Genomic DNA, 21473 nt, shown 5'->3' with positions numbered 1-21473 from the left:
TACCCAGACTATTATCTAATGTCACACACTAATATTATTAGCATTACACATTCATATAGCTTTCGAAATGTCTTTGCACCAGAAGGGTTTACACTCTAATATACAGTATCTTTGTTATACAATTACTGTATAAAGCGCTAACAATACGCAGCACTGTACTGCAAATATGCTTCCATTCACATTTACATCACTTTCAAAGCCAGAGAAGCTTACACTCTAATGTGTCCGAGACTTCCACAATCAAAACACATGTATGCTTATTCATCCAGGAAGATTAACTACCGTAAACTGGATTAAAGAGACTCTGAAGCGAGAATAATTCTCGCTTCAGAGCTCATAGTTAGCAGGGGCATGTGTGCCCCTGCTAAACCGCCGCTATCCCGCGGCTAAACAGGGGTCCCTTCACCCCCAAACCCACCCCCGCAAAAGTTGGTCGTGAAATTGGTTGTATATTTCCTCTTCCTGGAGGCAGGGCTAACGGCTGCAGCCCTGCCTCCAGTCGCGTCTATCAGACGCGCATCGCCGCCTCTCCCCCGCTCCTCTCAGTGAAGGAAAACTGAGAGGGGCGGGGGAGAGGCGGAGATACGCGTTGACAGACGCGTGTGGGGCAGGGCTGCGGCGGTAAGCCCTGCCCCAACCAGGAAGAGATCCCCGGCTGCTCAGAGGGGATTTGTGAGGTGAGAGACCCCCGTTTAGCGGCGCGATAGCGGCGGTTTAGCAGGGGCACACATGCCCCTGCTATCTATGAGGTCTGAAGCGAGATTTATTCTCGCTTCAGACTCTCTTTAAGGGATGTGCTAAAGGGTTGTGGCCCAATGAAGCCATTTATTCCTATTTCAGATTCAATTTTTTTTCATTAGGAATAAGTACTACTGTCTCTTTCCATGGAGACCAGCCCTTCGCCTTTGGTTAGTGATTACGCGGTAAGTAAGGCTGCATTTGAGCAGCATTATTGTGACACCTGACTACCTACCCTACTTACATTTCTTCCAGGGGCCTCCATGGAAAGAGACAAAAACATTTACTATGTAAGCATTCTGTTTTCTTCACTGAAAAGCATAAACCTCATTCCCCTGTGCATCTTTAAAGTATATCCTCCTCAGAAATGTGAACAGAAATGCAAACACTTTAACAATGGCACAGGTCTGTGCACAAATGTAATTCATAAATGCATTATGCTTTTTATACCGTATATCACTTGTACTCTAGTGGAAACAAGCCCTAAAAAGATATGTATATAGCAAGCTTAAAGTGGACCTGAACTCAGAACTGCTTCTCTGCTCTAAAAGATACGCAACAGAATAATAACCTTTAAAGAAAAACTTTTTTTTTCTGTGACAGCTGATACAAATCTGCAGTGTTTCTACTTTTTGCTTTCATGGTAGCAGACATATTGTTATCCTCCTGTGCTTTCAAATGATCTTATCTGCCCTGGCAGTCAGGTGATACAGCTAATAGATCAAATTACAACTTGTGCTTAGTCACAGATAAGAGGGAATTAGGCTAAACTCGCTAAATACATACAGGGTGCATTTCTCTGTTTTCCTTCTGTCCTGTGCAAGAGTTCAGGTCCCCTTTAATGTTCCTCTTACTACATGCTCACTTCAATACATATCTCACAATTTTTTGAACTAAAAAAACAAGGATACCTGTTTGAGCAAATATTTTTAGGCAAAGGACACGTCTCCCACGGCACCTCTGGTTATGAGGGCAACAAAGAATTCATAAGCAAATGTACATTTTCCCCACTTCCATTGATGCAGCTATGGTCATGCTGCATGACAAAGTAAGCAATGCAATAATTTTGAGGTTGCATATATGGTAAAAACCAGTGATCTGCAAACGTGGCTCTCCAGCTGTTAAGGAACTACAAGTCCCACAGTGCATTTGCCTTTATGAATCATGACTGTGACTGTCAGACTCCTGCAATGCATTGTGGGAGTTGTAGTTCCTTAACAGCTGGAGAGCCAAGTTTGCAGATCACTGGTATAAACACTTGCAGTAGTTAGGGCACGTTTCAGTCTCTGCACAAGAGGAGCTTATACTGTAATGTCCCACCACACTGGAGGAAAAACAAATAACTACTTCAGTTCCCTGGTAGATAGAATCCTGATAGGAACTGAACCCAGGATCTCAGTGCTAACCAATGACTCCCAATGCTGCCTGCATTGTGCTAATACTTCTCTTTTATTCCACTTTTCAGAACAAAGATGGCTCCTACACTGGTTTCATCAAGGTTCAGCTGAAACTCATCCGCCCGGTTTCCGTCCCTCCTGCCACCAAGAAGCCGTCCTGCATGCGAGACCGCAAAGCATCAACGGGCTCTCAGCAGGTGAAACGTAGGACCTCCTTCTACCTTCCCAAAGATGCTTCCAAACACCTTCATCTGAGTTCCCGAACACCGGCCAGTGAGGTCATCCAGGCACTCCTGCGCAAATTCACCGTTCTGGACAATCCACGCAAGTTTGCACTATTCCAGCGAACGGAGCAGGATGGGCAGGGTAAGCAAACTATTCAGCTCTTTAATGCGCTTCAGAGGCCTCTTATCAAACATGAACTACTGGGGAATACACATATATTACATACAGTATGTATACAAGACATTAAGTTCATGCTCATGCCTATTCCCTGTAGCAATTGCCATTGTGACGCAGTAAAAAGATGTAAAGAAACAGCAAGGAATCAAACATTTGATACAAATTTAAAAAAATAAAAAGTTTGTCCTAAAACTACAGTATATTTACTGCCTCAGAAGGAAAAGGCTATTTTTTTTTACCAAGATTGGCTTTCACTGTTATTGTTTTCTGCAGTGTGTCTCAGGAAGTTGTCAGACGATGAAGAGCCGCTGAAGCTGCGTCTGCTAACCGGACCCTGTGAGAAACTGCTGAGCTTTGTGCTGAAGGAGAACGAGACAGGAGAAGTGAATGTAAGCTCCTTTTTCCACAGACACTGACTCATTACACGAGTCCCTTATTCCTCTTCTCTATTCCCCACAGGCTGCAATACCACTTCCTCACACCCCTTCCCAGTCTCTCACACCCCCTCTTCCCATCTATTATCCCCCTTCCCATCTCTCACCCCCCCTCCCCATCTCTCACAGCCCCTCCCCATCTCTCACACCCCCTTCCCATCTCTTATCCCCCCCTCCCCATCTCTTACTCCCCCTTCCTATCTCTAACCCCCCCCTCTTTCTCTTATGTACTCTCCCCATCTCCCCCCCCCCCTCATTTCTCACACCCCCTCTCCATCTCTCACACCCCCTCTCCATCTCTCACACCCCCTCCTCATCTCTCACACCTCATTCTCCTCTCTTATACCCCCTCCCTATCTCTCATGCCCCTTCTCCATCTCCCACACCCCTTCTCCATTTCTTATACCAACTGAGAGGAACATGATACTACATGGACTGTATACCTCCAATACCCCCCTATGGACTGTATATCCCAGCCCTCCATATTGTCCCTTACATCCTCCACACCCTGTAGGCCACATACACACATCAGACTATAGTCTTTGGAAAATGAAAGATCACAGACCAATCTTACCACCCTTCATGTAGTATGAGAGCATACCTCACAACATTTTAAGCCCAGAAAACGGGACACTTAGGCCACACCCCTAACCACACCCCCAATACCCCTGGACACGCCCACCATTAATTTTTTTATTTTTTACAAATATTTTTCTTTTAATTAATAGGACTCCTGAAAGGGGTGGAGGGGAGCGTGAGGGTGCCCGTGGGTGTGGGGGAGCGGCGAGAAAAAAAACTGATCGAGGCACCAGCCCCCGGGAACTGTATGCAGGATGGATTGCTGCCGCTATTTCTCCCTCCCTCCCTCCTAATGTGCCCCCCAGCGTCGCCCCCACCTGCCTGCAGAGAGTTCAATGCGGAGCGGGCTGTCATTAAATGATCTTACTATTGCCGCTCCGTGCATTGCATCTGCTTTTCTTGGCTTCCTGCTTCCTGTGACGTCACAGGAAGCAGGAAGCCAAGAAGAGCAGATGAAACGCACGGAAAGGCAATTGCCAGATCATTTAATGACAGCCCGCTCCGCATTGAACTCTGCAGGCAGGTGGGGGCGACACTGGGGGGCACATTAGGAGGGAGGGAGGGAGAAATAGCGGCGGCAATCCATCCTGCATACAGTTCCCGGGGGCTGGTGCCTCGATCAGTTTTTTTTCTTCTCTCTGCCCAGCGGCCGGGACAGAAGGGGGGGCAGCGCGGGATGGCGGGAGGGGCCCCCCAAATCGGTACAGTCCCGATCAAATCGGGACTGTTGGGGACTATGTGAGAGCCATACTCTACACAGTCTTTTCTATGGAGCTGAACTCCACATCAGACAGAAATCTTTGCAAGATGCTGCACACACAGATGCTGTACAGACACAAAAGATCAGTATCTGCAAAAGATCTGTTCCTGCTAAAAATCCATTCCTGCAAATTGCATTCATAATCTATGAGATCTGCAGATCATCATACACACCTTGTTTTACAGACATTCATCTGCAGATCAGATCCACCAGGATGGATTTTCAGATCTGCAGATGATTGTCTGATCTGCAGATGAATGTCAGTTAAATAAGGTGTGTATGAGGATCTGCAGATCTCATAGATTATGAATGCATTTTGCAGGAATGGATCTTTTGCAGGAACAGATCTTTTGCAGATACTGATCTTTTGAATGTCTACAGCATCTGTGTGTGCAGCATCTTGCAAAGATTTCTGTCTGATGGGGAGTTCAGCTCCATAGAAAAGACTGTGTAGAGTATGGCTCTCATACTACATGGAAGGGGGTAACATTGGTCTGTGATCTTTCATTTTCCAAAGACTATGGTCTGATGTGTGTATGAGCCCAAAGGACTACATACCCCAACCCCCTACACCCTTCTCCTATTCCCACAACCCCCTCCCCATGTTAATGCCTTGGTTTGCTTTGGCAATACTAAATGTATTTGGTCCTGCCAATAAAGCTTTTTTAGATTTGGATTACTTCCTCCCCATCTCTCACGCCCCATCCCCATCTCTTATGGCCCCTACCCCTCTCTCACACCCCATCCCTCACATCCCCTCCCCATCTTAGTCCCCCTCCCCATCTCTTAGTCCCCCTCCCCCACACCTCCTCCCCATCTCTCACACCCCCTCCCCATCTCTCACACCCCCTCCCCATCTCTCACACCCCCTCCCCATCTCTCACACCCCCTCCTCATCTCTCACACTTCCTCCTCATCTCTCACAGACTGGCAGCAGCAGGACATCCCCTCTCATCTGTCTAGTGCAAAGCAATAATATGCGAGCTTGAAAGGCTGACTCCATTATAAATTTCTATATTAGTTTTTTGGTGGAATAACTGATGCATGTTGGATGGGTAGACATAAAATGCTGCAGGGAAATGTCACCATGGTGAGTGGGGAGGAGACACAAGCTGCTCCAGGGAAATCTCAGCACTGTGGGAACAGTGAGGAGAAGAATTACTGTGAGAAAATCTCCCCATAAAGAAAGAGGAGGCGACACAATCTAGAGCGGGGAACTCTCACTAGGAGGGAGGAGATACAACTACTGCAGACATAGATCATTACTGTGGAAAGGAAGAGGACACAACTCCATCAGGGCATGGTTGTAACAATCACCCCTGTGACCTCTGCCATCACAGGGGGACCCAGAGGCTTTGGGGGGCCCTTCTCCTCCCTCTCCCCAATCGCAAGTGCAGCCAATTAGCAGAAAAAAAAAGCCTCCCTGTTCACTCATAAAAACTGTGTGCAGAAGCATGTGTATTTTTTTCCTGCTTCCTGATGCTGCTTCACAGCAGAAAACTCTCTGCTGCCATTTGCTGGCATCCGATCAGGTGACCCGCATGGGGTTTGGGGATAAAGGGGGCCCCTTGCTATCATTTTTGCAGGGGGGGGGGGGGGTCATATTAAGTCTAGTTACGCCCCTACATCAGTGGGTCCTCCTAGACATAGTTCTTGGCCTTCAGAAATGATGTGGTAGGTTTGCAGAGCAGGTAACTCAGAGAGTTTACCACTGGGGCCCCTAATGTGAACAGTGGAGACATTCAAGTTGACAAGCACTGATATATCTGTTGTGGGTGGAGAAAGCCTCAGTAGACCCAAGTATAGTAACGTATATTTTGTTCTTGTAGTGGGATGCCTTCAGCATGCCGGAGCTGAAGAATTTCTTGCGCATCCTCCAGCGAGAAGAGGAGGAGCACATGCGACAGATTATCCAGCGTTATACGTGTTGCCGCCAAAAGATGCAGGAGGCCCTGGCATCGCAGAAACCCGGCTGAGTAAAAAGGCGAGCACACGTGGAAATGAGCGCATGAAGACTGCAAGACTGATCCCGAAGACGCAAACACGGTGTGACTGGAGTTTGAGTGTGGGGAGGCGTGCATCCCGGTGTGGCCGGCATCTGATCGCCCCATTCGGGCATATGTGAGTGAGAGGAAGAGCGCGAGAGTGTCTGCATGGGACACGAGATGCTGGAGAGTGACACTACAGTGGCCTGTTAAGGTTCCACAGCTGCAGAGGTCCGGTTGAGTTTAGCATCTTATCCATCCATAGAAGCTGCTTCTCTGAGCCCTAAGCTGGAGCTTGCAATTTGGACACATCAGCGTTGATTTCATTGGGCGAGATTGTGGACTCCTGTGAGCCGATCCCGCTGTGGTCTGCCGGCACCATTTCTGGTGCAGGAAGCTGAAACGTAGCGTACGTTGTAGCGAACACCCCACCTTCTGTGGTGGGGATTATGGCTGCCTGTCAGCACTTCTATGTGTTGTTACTGTTTGTTTTATATGTTGTATGTGTTTTGTAGTGAAGATTTGTGACGTTTGTGACAATCAGATTTTATACGAGTTGTAATTTCAGTTTAAATTTGTATACGTATTGTGGCCCCTCCGTATGAGTTTGGTGTCTGGTGGTGCCAACAGTAGTAAAATATAGGTAATTTAGATGACGGATATTTTACTATGCACTACCCGGCACCTACTCCCACTTGCACCCTCCACTGCAGGTGCCTAACTCCCCACCCAATGCCTAACCCAACCCCCCCCCCCCCCCACCTCCGGTAAGTGCCTAAAAAGACCCTCCCAACCTAATGCTTAAAGAGACTCTGTAACAAATTGTTTATCTTTATTTCTTCTATGCTATAAGTTCCTATGCCTTTTCTAATGTGGTCTGGCTTACTGCAGCTTTTCCTAATTGCACAGTAGCTGTGTTATCTCTGTTATATGATCTAATCTTCTCTCTATAGTCGGCACAGTCAGGCTGAGGCAGTCAGACTGGAATGTGCAGGGCTGCTTGTGATTAGCTAGAAGCTGTACACACCCCCTGCAGGCTCTGTGTGACTAACACACTCTGCTTAGCTGAGCCTATTAGAAGCTGGTTAGTTTGTTTGTAAACACTGCCTAAAACTGGCAATTACAAGCCAGGTTTGCAGCAGAGAATGGCAGAAACAGCACAGAGGGGACCAGGAGCACATAATGAATAGAATGGTATGCTTTTTATTGTAAGAATTTCAGAGTACAGATTCTCTTTAAACTTTCCCTAAGTGCCTAAAACAAATCCCAACCTAATGCTCCCCCCCCCCATAAATGCCAAACCTTAACTCCTCCACCTACTACCTAACCCTACTACCTCCTGATAAGTACCTAAAAAGAACCCCACAACCTAATGCTTAAACCTCCCGATAAGTGCCTAACCTTAAAGCTTTTAATACCTAACCCTCCCCCCCTCCCCTGGTAAGTTCCTAAAAAGAACCTCCCAACCAAATGCTTAGCCCCACCCAACACCTGCTAAGTGCCTAAAAAAAATCCCCCAACCTAACACCCCTTCCCCTGTAAGTGCCTAACCTTAACGCTTCCACCTAGCTGAAAGGCTACAACCATTAATTACTCCTTCATTAATTACTATGAAGGAGCTGATTGGCTAATTGTCTGATCGGGCGCCCAAATCACTGTGCGCTTGATTGCTGATAAATACCACAGGCATCTATTAGACAGCTGCCAATCACGAAGCACAAATCACCTGATTCAAGGAATTTTGCCAATATGTTTCCTGCAATGATGCAAAAATCAAGGGGCAAAGCGGAATGTCTCACAGCAACCAATCAGAATTCATCTTTCACTGAACTGCATGATAAAAGGTGAATTTTGATTGGCTGTTTTGGTTACAGCTCTTGCTTTTTTGCTGCCTTGCTGAATCATTCAGCCTCAGAACTTGTTTAACAAAGTGCCTTAAAGAAGAACTGTGTATTTTATCAGCAGGAACCAATGATGACGTGACAATCAACACACTAAACGTTTTTCACAAACTGTCTGTAAATGATAACTTGACATCAGTGTTGAAATGCCAACAATAAAAAAAGAATTATTTAAATTGTAACTAAACCTTCCCTATAATAATTAGCAGTTACTGTGCTGTAATTGTGCATTAGTGAAATCTAGTTTGGGAATTTGAAGTAATGCCATTTCAAACTGTATCAACCATTGCAATGATGTTCTGAGTAGTAACCGCAGCTTATGCTTGGCTTTGGAGTGGAAAGTATAGAGGCAAATGTAATATTCCCTAAATGGTAAAAGGTACTACGGTTCTTAGCATGCTTATATTAACCTTTGCACTATTTGTTCACTATATGTGGGCAGATGGCAGTGTATTATACATGAATGAGTATGCAGATATGGGGTCCCGCCGGGGTCAGGTGGAAGCAGCATGTACTATACACCTCATCAAACCCGGATTTACATTACAGGAGCCTATAGACATAGATGTCCCTAGACTTCACCTTCCTCAAACCCACAAACTCCTAACACCCCCCCCCCTCCCCCCACAGAACCGCATCACAAGTGCGCTGGCTGGCTCAGCTGTTACCTTTCCTACTTCTCCTGCCCAATGTAGGTAGCCACAGGTGCCCCTTAGTATTAGGTAGACAAAGTAACATATCATTAATGCTCCGCTCGGGACTCTGCATAGGGAAGCAGGGAGGGAGGCGCTCAGGGACAGGAGTGAGCCATCTCTCCATCATCAAACGCCTATAGGCATGCGCCTACAGTGCCTTATGGAAAAACCGGCCCTGCACTTCATGATTTACCAAGAAAGCCAGACAAATAAAAAAAATGCATACAGTAAAACCCCTGCTATCCAGAACTCAGTTTGCCAACCAGAAAAAAAATCCAGGCCTTGAAGGTTGTATCCATCTACTTTTACACTTCTTTATACAGTAATAAACATCTGGTACATTAAGATAAGTCTGTCCTTTGTTTTAATTTTGTTTAATTACTTTTTTAATACCATATTTCAACATTAACACAGAGTTTATGGTAAGTATACAGGGTAGGGTATAGTAGTACCGTTTTTTTTTTAGCTAGGCCTATTTTTAACACACTCAGGCTCATTTCACACTGGCGCGTTGCGTTACCCTATTTGTACTGCAGAGTAACGCTATGCTAATGAAAGTCTGTTGGGCATTTCATACCTATGAGATGTGCCCCGCTGGAAGTGACCTTTTTTCTGCACGTCTGACTGCAACGTGCAGCGAACTGAAAGTCATTTAAAGAGAAACCGTAACCATGAATTAAACTTCATCCCAATCAGCTGATACCCCCTTTCCCACAAGAAATCTTTACCTTTTCTCAAACAGATCATCAGGGGGCTCTGAATGGCTGATTTTGTGGTGAAACCCCTCTAACAGTATGATGTGAGGACCATGGTCTGACAGTTTTCTGTCTGTGAACCTTGTTGCATTGTGGGAAATAACAGCTGTTTACAGCTGAGTCCAACTGCCAAAAAAGCAAGCAGCATCTCCTTCCCCTGACATCACCTGCCAACAGTAAAAATGTCACCATGTGATAAATGTCAGAATGTACAGAATATCAGGAAGAGGAAATATTTTACAATGGGCAAACACTGACTAAATCATTTATACATAATTATTGTAAAAATGAAGCACTTTTGTTCATTACATAATTTTCACTGGAGTTCCTCTTTATGTCTATGGTAAAGCATTTTTTTTTGTAATTGTGTTGCGCCTCGCATGTGCGGAAGCGTGTTTTGTCAATACACTTCCATGCAACTAATTTTTCAGCCACAGGAAATGATCGCTAGAGAGCCTCACTTCCTGCTTGGCATTCAGCCAGAAAGGGGATTACCGCTTATTAATGCAGAAATCCCAGAAGGTGGGTTAGTAGTGTGAAACCGGCCTCAAGCAACTAGAAACTACATTACACAATCCCTGTTGGTGCCCGATAACGGGGGTTTCACTGTATATCTAGCTTCCTTATAAAAAGGAAATCTGGCTCCACCCACTTATGAAACCTCACTGACCTACAGAGAAATGCAGGTGGGGGAGCTGTGTAGACTTCGTCAGAGATTATATAACTGGACAGTTAGGTTCCTTTCAGCTGTGGCTTTTTAACAGAAGTGATTTTCAATCCAGACCCTGAACAAGCATGCAGAGCAGATGTTTCTGACTGAAGTCTGGATTAGCTACATGCTTGTTTCAGGCATGTGATTCAGACACTTCTGATGCCTGAAAGATCAGCAGGACTGGCAGGCAACTTATATTGTTTACAAGGAAATAAATATTAAAGCCTCTATAAACCTCTTATTTCAGGTTCCCTTTAAAGTGTACCAGAGCTAAGGGACGTTAAAGATTGTATACTCACCCGGAGCTTCCTCCAGCTCCATAAGCACGTGTGAGTCTCTCGCCATCCTCCCGCGGTCTGCCGTTCAGCCGCGATCAGTCCTGTTAATAGGCTATGTCGGGATCAGTCTGGGCTACTGCGCATGTGCTTATGGAGCTGCAGGAAGCTCCTGGTGAGTATAAAATCTTTAGCTTCCCTCAGCTCTGGTTTCCTTTAAGAACACAGCTTTGCTATCTTCCAATAGAGATCTGTTTCTCAACAATACAGAAGACTGTAAACTATGTATAATGAAATGTCACGCAGTAGTTGCACGCTTGCATTACCTGATAGAAGCTGTTGTCTCCATTTCAGTCCTGTGCACCCAGAAGAAGATGAGACAAGTATCTGAAATTGTAAAAAATAAATAAATAAGAAAAATATTTACATTCATAACCAACAGCAAGATTAGGCTATAGGGGCTTGTATGAGCCGAGGGAAAATCCCACAAGCGTGGGGACTCCCTAAACTCCTATATCAGCACTCTAGAGCCGTCAGTAGTTGAGGGCTGTGCAGGAGTGACACAGCCCCATCTTCACAGAGCACTATGTTCACTGCTGTTGATGACTTTTTTTTTTTTTTAACAATTTTGTTTTATTGTGAATTGCACAAGGATAAAATACAACAAAGTGTAGAAGCACTTACTATGAGAGTACATCATGGAAGCAGTACAAACATGATGAGAAAGAGAAACAAGGAAGAAGCCAAACAGTACTGGCTTCAACATATCACAAACAATAACATGTTTCATTCATAAGGCTGGTTTCACAGTGGGAAGTTAAAGTCCCACGTTACAGCAGCCAATAACGCAGCCTAACTCACAGCACTGTAAAATCAATGGGCTGTTCACAGTGCACACATTGCGTTACATTGTAACGCTGCACGTTCTGGGAAAGTGCAGCATGCTGTGCATTACACTGGGCTTTAGCTGCGTTAAAGACTGCTTGCACATGCTCAGTGACTAGCCACATGGCTAATTAATATTCACTGCACTGTGGTGACTCCTGGTGGAACTGTAGTGTTGTCTGGATCATGAACGAATCGTTCATTTGATCCGTATGTTTTTTGTGAGTCGAATCATCCGGATCATCACAATGAAAGATTCGGTTCACAGTGGATGTCTGTCTGGAAGAAACAGGAACATGCAGAATGTACAGTGCAGGGAAAGTCTTGTCCTGCTAATCATTTCACCCCCAGTCTGCTTCCCTAGTAAAATGATTCAAATGATTCAGTTCAAAGATCCGGATCTTTTCAATGATCTGATTCGAATGATCTGAACCCTTAAAAAAATCCGGACTTCCTATCACTATCCTTTGAGAGCCGCATAACGCTGCTCAATCTGACGTCCAACTTCAACACCACCATGCGTTGCGTTAGGGGCACGTTATGCGACCTTAACGTCCCCTAAAACACAACGTCCTGGTGGGAAAGCAGCCTAATTGTTATGCTGGGCATACACGGAATAGATTATGTGCTGGATTGAGCCAGCCCCACCAGCGCTTGGATCGATCCCCGCTTGTCCCTACGGGCGCTCCTTATCTTCTGCTCGTTTTCTGCCCATTGTCCGCCCGCGGGGATCGAGCGGGGTCATCGGACCTGTCGGAAATTATCAATCGAGCCATTAGCGGCTCGATTGATAAGAAAGAAACTAACCGTCTATTCCCAGCATAAAACATTCCAAATTAACAGATCATCCACCAATGGTCATTCTTGTATCTGACAATTCTCTGAATTTTGTATTATTATAACATAACTAGTCCCCAAGGCATAATCTCCCAATTCACCGTGCAGCCTTCTTTTTTCGGCTATAGCCACATCTCCATTCCCCCCCCCCCCCCCCCCCCAACAGTCCAAACTGCGTGAACAAAAAGGGGAAAAAGAAAAGATATATGAGATAGAAGTCGAGGAGAGAAAAAGCCACTACTATCAAATGTTTCAGGAATATAAAGTTGTAATGTTGCGTCAGTGACCCATTGGGAATGCCGCTCAACCATCATTCTGACACAAAAAGGGTGTTGCCAGCTGGGCCAACAACATAATCTGTTTGTACCGGTCACTATCTTTACCCACACAGCCCATGTAATTATATGCTTATCTATTAGATCCTTTTTAGTTGCAATTAGTTTTTCCATGTCCTCAATGCCATTTACCCTCTTGAACCACTGCTTCACCGATGGGGCTGCAGTGGACTTCCAAGGCACTGGAATACATGCCCCGGCTGCATTGAGTATGTGACGCAATAAAGACCTCTTGTACAGGTAGTCCCCGACTTATGAACAACCCGCTGATACGAACAGCATGGATACTGTGATTCTGTTGGAAAAAGTCAAAAAAACATTTTTCAAATTGGACATGTAGTTTAAAAAAAAAAAAAATTTCAAAGAAATCTTGGCTTTTAAACTTGTATAAGCAGGTACAGGGAGCAGAGGTTACGGTGGTGGAGGGCACTGGAGGCCCAGGGGGCAGAGATGGCCCTGTGTTCCGACTTAAGAACAGATTCAGGATAAGAATTAACCTACAGTTCCTATCTCGTTCGTTAACTGAGGACTACCTATTCTACCACAAGGAGAAACATACAGTAGAAGAATTTAGGCTTTAGGTCAAACAATTCCCCCGAAACATCTTGAGCTAAAGATCTGACCTGTCTCCAGAACTGGGTTATACCAGGACATGTCCACCAGATGTGCAGGACATCTCCCAAACCTGAGCCCTACACAGCCAGCATGTCTCTGGGAATGAATCAGACATTTGGGGTATGATACCAGCCAGATAGCCACTTACAGTTCTGTCAATGTGTTATAACGTTCAAAGAAGATTTAATTCAGCTCGTAGACCATATTCCATTGTTTGTCGATAAACTCTACCTAGCCACAGCAGCCATTTTGTTTTAAAGAGATATTTAGATTTCAACGTATATCTGCCAGTAGCCACTTATAAAAGCGTGAGAGGGGATGTCGTTCAGGTTTGCCCCTCGGGCACAAATTTTCTACCTCCGTTTTCTTTGTGCAAGCTGCAAATTTGATATCAGCTTAAGAAGATAGCTAGAAAGTTGCATATAAGACCAATTTGACATTTAATACTGATTTAGAGTTAATATTCTCAAGCGTTTTACCAGCATCGCGAGCTTGGGGAGGAGACATCAGTGGAAAACTCCCTGGCCTGCTGGAATGCCTAGTAATAGGAGCGTGGTGGAAAAAGAAGCTGCTCCACCTCACCACATATCACTGTGCTGTGTGTAGGAGGGTGCAGGTGACAGGAGCCCCACTCCTAACCACCATATGAAGCAAAGTTGTCCGAACTCCTTCATCGTATTAAAAATCCATATCTTTATTCAATCATCATTAAAAGGTACAACAGTGGTACAGGGCAGCGCAAGAGCTGTCGCATTTTCGACCCTCCTACGACTAAGGAAACGCGTCAGCTCTCGTGCTGCCATGTACCACTGTTGTACCATTTAATGATGATCGAATAAAGATATGGACTTTTAATACGATGAAGGAGTGCGGACAACTATGCTTAATAGGAGCGTGGGGTTATGGTGCTATGAGAATCCCATGAAACTGGAGCAATTATTCAAACGCCTCCAGTCTGGCTAATATGTACAGGGATATGCTGTACAATCACTCTAGTCTCTGCACCAAAACAGCTTATACTTTATTGTTCCTGTAACATCCACACATTACTTATACTCATTAATGTAATGAGTATAATCTACAGAAAGCAGTGCTCCTTTCAATCCTGTCTCTGCCTCACAAGAGTTTACACTCCAAACTCCGGACCACAGTCACATACACACATAACCCGGGATTAGTTTGGATGGTAGCCAATTCGTTTGCCTGGACACCTAAAAGATACCAACAAGAAACATACAAACTTCAGGAAAATGGGTATATGGCTGACATTAAACAGCAGCTTAGAACAGACTCAACAAAAACCACAACTCCTGTTAAAGCGGACCTGAAGCTTTCTATCTAAAAGATAAGCAACAGCATAATAACATTTAAAGAAAAACGTTTCTTTGTTACAGCTGATACAAATCCTGCAATATATCTGCAGTGTGTCTACTTCCGACTTTCATGGAAGCAGACATAGGGTTAACATTCTGTGTTTACAAATCAGCTACTCTTCTGAGGCAGCCAGCTAACACAGCTAAGAGATCAGAATACACTTGTGATTAGTCAAAGATGAGGGGGAATCAGGCTAAACTCTCTAAATACATACAGGGTTAATTTCTATGTTTTCCTTCTGTCCTGTGCAAGAGTTCAGGTCCACTTTAAAGTTTTTAACATCTGTGTGAGAAAATGTTCTTGATTTCCTGTCCTAAGAAGACAGGAAAATCTGCCTAACGGTACGGGAGATAAACTATTAGCAGCCGGCATTGGAGCAGATATACTATTGGGAAACATACTCAATTTCTGTTTTTCTGACAATTGTGATATTTTGGAATTCAGACCTCTTGCTGTGTGTCAGCTGTAACACAGACAGGAAGTGAGGGCTAGTGAGCAGTGACACACCACGATGAGAACCAGAGAGGGGTTTCATCATTTCTTCATACTATCAGAAACTGAAACAGGCCATACACGCTTCAATTTTCCCAGGCATGATTCCATCACTTTTATTGAGTCTGTTTGAGATCTGTAGCGCCACGAGCTGCATCGATTCATTTTTTTGGGGGGGGGGGGCAAAAATCGATCGAAATTACGATCGGACAGAATATCTATATCAATTGGATGCGTCATGGATTGAGGCAGGTGACATTGCTACCTTGTATCGAACAGTGCGATGCTGCAGTGTGATAGATTTTCAATCGATTTCATGGTGAAAAACATAGAAAATCTGTGTTTAGTGTAAAAGGGGGGGGGGGGAGAATTAGATCCCTCTCTGATTAGATAGAGATTGAATTGCTTGTCTCAATGGGTGGCAATCTATACGTGTATGGCCTCCTTAAACCTACAATTACAAGATTGAAAAGAAAAAACGTTTTAGCTGGAGTTCCACCTTAAATCAACAGTAATGTTTTAGTTGTTAAGATCTGTAAGCGAGGTGTGGAAAGAGCTATGGTGATTGCTAAACAAGGTTGTGCTAGGCAGCACTAGATGACATGCTAGTTAAATCCAGAGAGTGTATATTTAAAAGGAATCCAATGTGAGTGTGATAGGGAGGCTGCCATATCTATTTTCCTTTTAATTAATGCAAATTGCCTGGCTGTCCCCCTGATCATGTGTCTCTTTTAAGCCGCATCTACATGCGTAGTTGCGGCTCCGATGTTCCTTATCAATCGAGCCGCTGATGCTGCTTGATTGATAAGATCCGACAGGACGGATCTCCGCACCGCCGATTCCCTGCTCGCTCCCCGCGAGGGGACAATGGCAGGGAATCGAGGGGAAGATAAGCGGCGCCGGCGGGGAGTCGAATCCGGGGGACGCGGCGGGCACGTGGAAGAGGTGATCCGGCCGCCGGATGGGAGCCACTTCTACGCGTGTAGATGCGGCTTTAGCCATAACCCTGAACAAACATGCAAATGAGATGCTCGGACTGAAGTCTGCCTACATTCGCTACATGCTTGTTTTAGGGTTGTGAGTCAGACACTACTGATGCCAGAAGATCAGCAGCACTGCCAGGCAACTGGTATTGTTTAAAAAGAGATAAATGTGTCAGCCTCCATTTTACTCTCACCTCGGGTTCACAGTTTAGAAAGAAGCCTTCAGGGGATTACCCTGTTAATATGCGTTAATCCTCTTCTGGCCGACATCCAAACACGAAGCAATGCTCGCTTGCGCTCACTTCCTGTTACAAAAATACTGGAGTGCACAGAAGCGTATTGTAAAAATATGCTTCCGCACATATGTGCCGCAACGCCACAGCCATCTTTTTTAAGAACCCCTGCGTTGCCATAAACTTACACGACTTCTGGTCTGCCACACGTCGCCGCAGAACTGCGCCGTAACTTAGGTTTGTCCTGGTGTTGGGGATGCACTTCCGTTGTGCTGCACCGGCTCAGTATGAAAGTCCCCATAAACTTTCATTGGCCTGCGGTGTGGTGCAGAAAAATTACCGCACCGCCCCAGTGTGAAACCACCCTAAGGCCTTGTTCACATCTAAATACGAAAACACAAGTGTTTTGCGTTTTTGTGCGCTGTTTTTTTTTTAGCGCCTCCCGGCTCTCCGCTGCATGCTGCGTTTTTGTTAAAAGTGATTTTCTGAGTGCCTTTCAAGAGCAGTTTTTTTATTCACTCCCTGACGCAAGTCAGGAAGTGAACTCTTTGACCCGGAAAATAATAAATACAATGTATTTATTCTTAAAAACGCGAACGCAATTGCTGCACAAAGCGATTTTGTGTTTTGCGTTTTTCCTATACCTTCCATTATAGGAAAAATGCCCCAGAAATGGTACAGGCACTGCTTTGTGCACCGCAAAGCGGATGCAAAGCGCTGATATGAACCTTCTCATAGAGATTCATTGCACAAGCGTTTTGAAAACTGCCTGCGCTTGAAAAAAGGGCAAAAACACCCTTAGTTTGAACGAGTCCTCAAAGTACCTCCACAAGGATGTGTACAGCAACAGTAAAGAAAACATCAATGCATGGAAAGCCTACTTATCTACTGCCTAAGCTCATCAAAAAGTCAATCTCCACTGTCAAATGTACATTTTATTTAAACTAAGAGATACTAAAACCAGCCAATGTATACATACACCTCTTTGCCCAGAAGTTTTTCCGGATGAACTTGATGGACAGATCAGTCTTTCTTTTTTTCCCCAACTAAACTACAGTATGTGACTATGTAATGCTTCTGGAGGCAGCACAGCCAGTTGAGGCCCTAAGATAAAAAGCTGATTCACCCGCATATAGAGCAGCAGGATGTGAGAAATCTCTGAATGAATTGCGACATTATGAGTGAGGCACCTCCTCCACATCTCTGCTGACCTCACCAAGTTACACACAAACCGCTCACAAGTCCTGGCACCCACCAGCCACACATATTCCACTCGTGTTCTGACAGGAGCCTAATGCTTCCATACATGCATAGGACAGGGCTGCTGCCAGCCACACATATTCCACTCGTGTTCTGACAGGAGCCTAATGCTTCCATACATGCATAGGACAGGGCTGCTGTGGGAGTAAACAGGTAACAGGTAAAGGTAGGAAAAGCTAGAGCTGGGAGTGAGCAATTGTGTGTGTTGCAGTCAGCCTTCAGTATAGAGGCAGTGGGGGTGAATTCCCTGGTGGTGAGAGGTCCAGGGCCCACCCACACTTCCCTCTGGGTATCGCATGGTGGTACGGGGCCCCGGCCAGTGAGCGAGTCCGGGGCCCCCAGCTGTCGTGTGAACCAGTATTTGTGGTTTTAAACTGCCAGAGGCTGCCAACATGTGTATGAATGACAAAAAAAGGTCCACTCTTCCTCCAAAATGAGCCACTCTGAGAAGCTGCTGGATATTTTGTTATTTTTGTAACATTCAGGACGGTTGTAAACTTGTGGTGTGCGTCTGCGGTGCGATGCCCCACCCCATCGCACTGCAACAAACCACAAACATATGACCCTGTGGCAGAGTGCGCCGACAGGGCCAAATGCATAACGCCCCCACCACATGCCCCTTGCCCAGTGACATACTCCCTGCAGGACAGGAAGTTTGTCACTGGGATTCCCAGGTTTTCTCGTTGTTCTGTATATGCGCACCGCTGCCATCATTTTTAAAATGTATACATCTTCCATCGGCTTCAATGCCTTCTGCCGCCTTGCTGCAGAAGTCTGTCGGTAATGCACTGTTGACTTGCCGGCGAATTGGAAACTTTTGGCGTGACAACCCGGTAAGCGTGCTAGGCCCCATTGCCTTGCATTGTGTAAACCTGCGGTAAAACAGGGTAAAGGGGGCCTCAGATAAAACATTTCTCTGTTATAAACATGCTGCAGATGGCAACAAAGAGGGACAACGAGGTCCACTTCAATATTTTTAGTAACTTTTCAACATCTGTTGTTGTTCATAAGCATGTACTGTGTGCATGGAAACCACCCCTGCAGTGATTCCCTTGAGTCAACCTTTTTAATGCCCAAAGATGATGAGCGCAGATCTGTTTGTTAGTTCTGTTCTTTAATAATCCACTTTCTGTGCCAGTCTGAGGCATCCCACAAAGCTCGATAAAATGCACAGCTCTGTTCTGCTCATGCACAGTGCCCTCTAGTGCTTGCTACACATCACTATCCAGAGTCAAACACACACATGAGAAACCAAAAGGTCAAAATAAACTGACAAGATACACATCGGTAGCTATCCTACTCTGGAAAAATTACCTTTTTTTTTTAGAATCCCACAGTTTTATTTCTGATACAGGCTTTCAGTATCCCAGAAGCTAAGGGCTCTTTCACACTAGAGGCAGCGGTAAAAAAGGTTAAACCGCTGCCTTTAGCTGTCAGCGTTTTGGTGAGTTTTGAAGGAGTTTTAACGCCAATACATGACTATCCATTGAAATGAGAAACGCCGCAGTCGGCCCTGAAAAAGCGCCGGGGAGCTTCAAAACACAACGCTCAAAAACGCGGCATTAAGTGTGAAAGGTAAAATGAAAGTCTATGGACTTTCATTTTACCATGGAAAACGCCAACTATGGCTGTGGCGGTAAAACGCCGAAAAAGGCCTCTAGTGTGAAAGAGACCTTAAACATATAAACTATTGAGCTTTCTTAGGCTAATTTCACACCAGGACATTGCGTTAGAGGGGGCGTTAAGGTCGCATAACGTCCCCCTAACTCAACGCCTGGTGGTGCTGGATCTGGACGTCAGAGTGAGCCGCGTTGTGCAGCTCACTCTGGCGTCAGTGATGCCGTGATGCGCACTCTTGTGCGCATGCAGCATCACGTGGTCCCGCCGGCCAATCGCCGCACAGAGCGGCTGCTCCAGGAAGTAAACACTGCACGTCATAACGTGCAGTGCATATTAATTAGCCATGTGCCTGGCGGCTCTCCGCTCCTCCCCAACATTACTGAGCATGTGCAAGCAGTCTAACGCGGCTCAGCCGCGTCCAAAGTACTGCATGCAGTACGTTGTCTTGTGACGCAGTGTTACAATGTAACGCAACGTCCGCACTGTGAACAGCCCCATTGATTTTTCATTACTGTGCGGTGGGCTGCGTTACAGGCTGCTCTAACGTGCGCCTGTAACGTCCCACTGTGAAACCAGCCTTAATCTCTACCCTGCACTCAGAAGCTTTTCTCTGCAAGGAAGAGATTTTATGGCTTTTAAATGAGGAGTACACCATAGTCTGACTAGGTCCCGACTGCAGGGATACTTTCACTTGCCTAATGTTTAAACCTTTCAGGAAGAAAACAAAAGTAAAAGAACACAGCATAATAAGTTGTATTGTTGACACTGTACATACACATCTACATTATGGTGTCCTGTCACCTCAGGTAGCCCATAAGGTACCCATTAACACTACAATATTTTCATTGGATGCAATCATTAAAGAGGAACTGTAACGACAAAACGGCCCCTGGGGGGTACTCACCTCGGGTGGGGGAAGCCTCAGGATCCTAATGAGGCTTCCCACGCCGTTCTGCGTCCCTCGGGGGTCTCGCTGTAGCCCTCCGTACAGCCGTGACGCAATATTTACCTTCCTGGCTCCTGCGCAGGCGCTCTGATGCCTCTCGGCGCCGAAGTAGGCGGAAATACCCGATCACCGTCAGGTCTGCTCTACTGCGCAGGCGCAAGTTTCCGCCGCCTGCGCAGTAGAGCGGACCCGACGGAGATCGGGTATTTCCGTCTATTTCCGTGCAGAAAGTCGCCACAGCGCCCCCGCTGGAGCCAGCAAAGGTAAATATTGAACTGACAGTCGGCACAGTCGCCGGCTGTTCGGAGGGCTGCGGCGAGACCCCCGTGGGACAGAGGACGGCGTGGGAAGCCTCATTAGGATCCGGAGGCTTCCCCCACCCGAGGTGAGTACCCCCCAGGGGATCTTTTTAATGTTACAGAGTCTCTTTAATGCATGTTTTTTTTTTCTTTAAAGAGACTCCGTAACAAAAATTACATCCTGTTTTTTTATCATCCTACAAGTTCCAAAAACTATTCTAATGTGTTCTGGCTTACTGCAGCACTTTCTGCTATCACAGTCTCTGTAATAAATCAATGTATCTTTCCCCTGTCAGACTTGTCGGCCTGTGTCTGGAAGGCTGCCAAGTTCTTCAGTGTTGTGGTTCTGCTATGAACTCCCCCTTCCAGGCCCCTCTATGCACACTGCCTGTGTGTTATTTAGGATTAGAGCAGCTTCTCTCTTCTCTCTTATCTTTTACAAGCTGGATAAATCGTCCTCTGTGCTGGCTGGGCTTTCACATACTGAAGAATTACAGACAAGGGCAAAGCTGTTTACAGGAAGAAAAGAGCAGCCTGAAACTTCAGTGCATGAGAACTGCAAGGGGAAAGAAACACACAAATGATCTCTTGAGATTCAAAAGGAAGGGTGTATACAGCCTGCTTGTGTATGAATGTATTTTCTATGTGTGGACATACTGTACATCAACCTACTTCCTGTTTTGGTGGCCATTTTGTTTGTTTATAAACAAACTTTTTAAAACTGTTTTTAACCACTTTTAATGCGGCGGGGAGCGGCGAAATTGTGACAGAGGGTAATAGGAGATGTCCCCTAACGCACTGGTAGGTTTACTTTTGTGCGATTTTAACAATACAGATTCTCTTTAAGGCTCCCTGCACACTGAAAATCCGTTTTGCGATTCCGATTTGCAATTCCGATTTTCCCTGAATGCAATCAACAGAAAAACGGAGTCAAAAACACAGCATGCAGTAACGATCAAAA

The 21473-nt window shown here is 45.5% G+C and overlaps 1 protein-coding gene and 1 long non-coding RNA gene across 3 annotated transcripts in view; one reads left to right on the top strand and one right to left on the bottom strand.

The window, feature by feature from the left end:
* Positions 1 to 9241, top strand: part of RASSF1 (Ras association domain family member 1) — a 93217-nt gene extending 83976 nt beyond the window's left edge. For both annotated transcript variants that reach the window (XM_068252978.1, XM_068252979.1), the window contains 3 exons: positions 2204 to 2501; positions 2811 to 2926; positions 6140 to 9241. In XM_068252978.1, coding sequence (XP_068109079.1) covers positions 2204 to 2501; positions 2811 to 2926; positions 6140 to 6286 — 561 coding nt within the window. In that variant the 3' untranslated portion in view covers positions 6287 to 9241. The remainder of the gene's footprint in view (positions 1 to 2203; positions 2502 to 2810; positions 2927 to 6139) is intronic.
* LOC137532467 (uncharacterized) overlaps positions 1 to 21473 on the bottom strand; it is a 131381-nt gene that overhangs the window by 78096 nt on the left and 31812 nt on the right. The window contains exon 2 of the long non-coding RNA XR_011023938.1: positions 10960 to 11020. This is a non-coding gene — a long non-coding RNA (uncharacterized lncRNA). The remainder of the gene's footprint in view (positions 1 to 10959; positions 11021 to 21473) is intronic.

Source organism: Hyperolius riggenbachi, chromosome 9 (assembly GCF_040937935.1).
Source record: "Hyperolius riggenbachi isolate aHypRig1 chromosome 9, aHypRig1.pri, whole genome shotgun sequence".
Taxonomy (NCBI): Eukaryota; Metazoa; Chordata; class Amphibia; order Anura; family Hyperoliidae; genus Hyperolius; species Hyperolius riggenbachi.
This window is presented reverse-complemented; position numbering and strand designations above follow the sequence as displayed.